Source organism: Echinops telfairi, unplaced genomic scaffold (assembly GCF_000313985.2).
Source record: "Echinops telfairi isolate 266 unplaced genomic scaffold, ASM31398v2 ScPeMD7_18;HRSCAF=68, whole genome shotgun sequence".
In the NCBI taxonomy this organism is placed as follows: Eukaryota; Metazoa; Chordata; class Mammalia; order Afrosoricida; family Tenrecidae; genus Echinops; species Echinops telfairi.
The window spans coordinates 36,605,718-36,607,362 of record NW_022103915.1 but is presented as its reverse complement, the minus strand read 5'-3'; the positions used below and the strand labels follow the sequence as shown (position 1 = coordinate 36,607,362).

General features: G+C 62.4%; 1 protein-coding gene across 1 annotated transcript in view; it reads right to left on the bottom strand.

The window, feature by feature from the left end:
• The window catches only part of ACTN1 (actinin alpha 1), a 166,974-nt gene that overhangs the window by 18,680 nt on the left and 146,649 nt on the right, over positions 1 to 1,645 (bottom strand). The window contains exon 10 of the mRNA XM_045288201.1: positions 1,268 to 1,285. Within this exon, the coding sequence (XP_045144136.1) occupies positions 1,268 to 1,285 (18 nt within the window). The remainder of the gene's footprint in view (positions 1 to 1,267; positions 1,286 to 1,645) is intronic.

Genomic DNA, 1,645 nt, shown 5'->3' with positions numbered 1-1,645 from the left:
CACCCCCCAAACCCAGCTGGTTTCCCGTCACATGACCTTGTCCTGGGGTGGGGACCGAAGGAGCATGAAATGGTTGCAACAGGGATGAGGGGAAAGGGGCACGGAGGAGGCGGGAGGAGATCTGTGGGGAGCAGGCTGTCGCACACGCGCACACAGATACACTCTCTTCTGAGCACTGCCATCCACCAGGACAGAGGGGCGGTGGGGGGGGGGCGCTTCAGAAACAGGCACGCCAGTGTCAGTGGGCAGGGAGCCCAGGACGGAGCCCCTGAAGCAGAGGGGAAGAACGAGGAGAGGAGCGAGGAAGCTGGAGAGAGCCTGTGTGGGGCTGTGGCAGTGGCTCTGAGACCACCAGGGGTCAGCGAGGCAAGAAGGTAGGTGCTGCCTGAGAGGTGGGGGTGAGGGGGCAGAGGAGGTGGAGAGGGCGCTGCAGCTGGGGTAGGGAGGTCCAGAAGCAGCCGTGAGGGTGGCCCGGAGCACCACAGCCCCGTGAGAGGGAGTTACTCTCCCTGCCTTTAACCAGCGGCCCTAGAAAGATGGTGAGGAGGGTCTTGGGAGTACCCACCCAGGCCGGGAATAGGGCTGCTGCTAGCCGGCTATCGTCCTTTTAAAAAGTACCTCTTCCTCACGGAACGTCTGCTGATGAGACGTCACACTGATTTTGTCACCAGGCATTCTTACTGCCATCTACAGGTGACTTTCGGTAGCATCCCTGTCCGTGATGTCTGCCGTGTGGTACGTAACCTGCACAACCATCCACGGCAGGCCTAGCGGACAAGGATCAGGAGGGGCTCTGAGCCTCTGGCCTTCAGACCTTTCCCTGCCCTGATTTTGGCTAGACTCACCAGGATGGCCTTGCCGGTGCAGAGGAGCGAGGGGGTCTGGGACACTGAAGGGACCGGCAAGAGGCAGAGCCAGGGCTGTGCTGCCAGGAGTGTGGGCTCTGACTCAGGGCCCAGGGAAGGGGGCCGAGCCTACAAGCTCCTCTTTGGCTGTGGGTCGCTCTCTGCCCAGGGAGCAGGGTGGAGGCTCAGGAGGCCAGCCTGAGGCTGGGGCTCTTGGGCACCTTCAAGTGTCCTGGCCAAGTTCTGAGAGTGCCCTGTCCCCTATAAGGGAGGGGGCTTGTCAGGAGCTGTCCTGGCAGGGCGAGGAGCTGGGCTGAGGGCGCAGGGGGAGTGGGCGAGGCCGGGGAGAGCTCACCTTCTGCGCCCCCGGGAAGGCGTGGCAGTGACATGAAACATTAGGTCACATGGCCTTCCCATCCGGCCTTAGCGTGCCTAGACATCTGCACAGAGAAGGAGAAGAGGTTGAGGAGCAGGTCCGCAGCCGCAGCAGCACAGAGCAAACCAAACAGCCATGGTGGACAGAGAGAAGACAAGGAGCAGGCAGACAGACTCAGACAAACAGGAGAGACGGGAAGGAGTAGAAAGAGAAGAGGGGCCGAGATGGTAGCGGGAGAGGGGGCGGGGAGACGAGGCCAGGGATGGACAGGAGGGCCAGGGATGGACAGGAGAGCTTGGGCAGCCGCAGGGAGGCGGGACTCCCACCATGCATTTCAAGGCAAGGCCTCAGACTCCATGCGGAGGTGGGTGTTTGCATGAGCAAGGGACAGCCTGGGGCTCTGGGGTCCTGCTGAGCGTGTGTG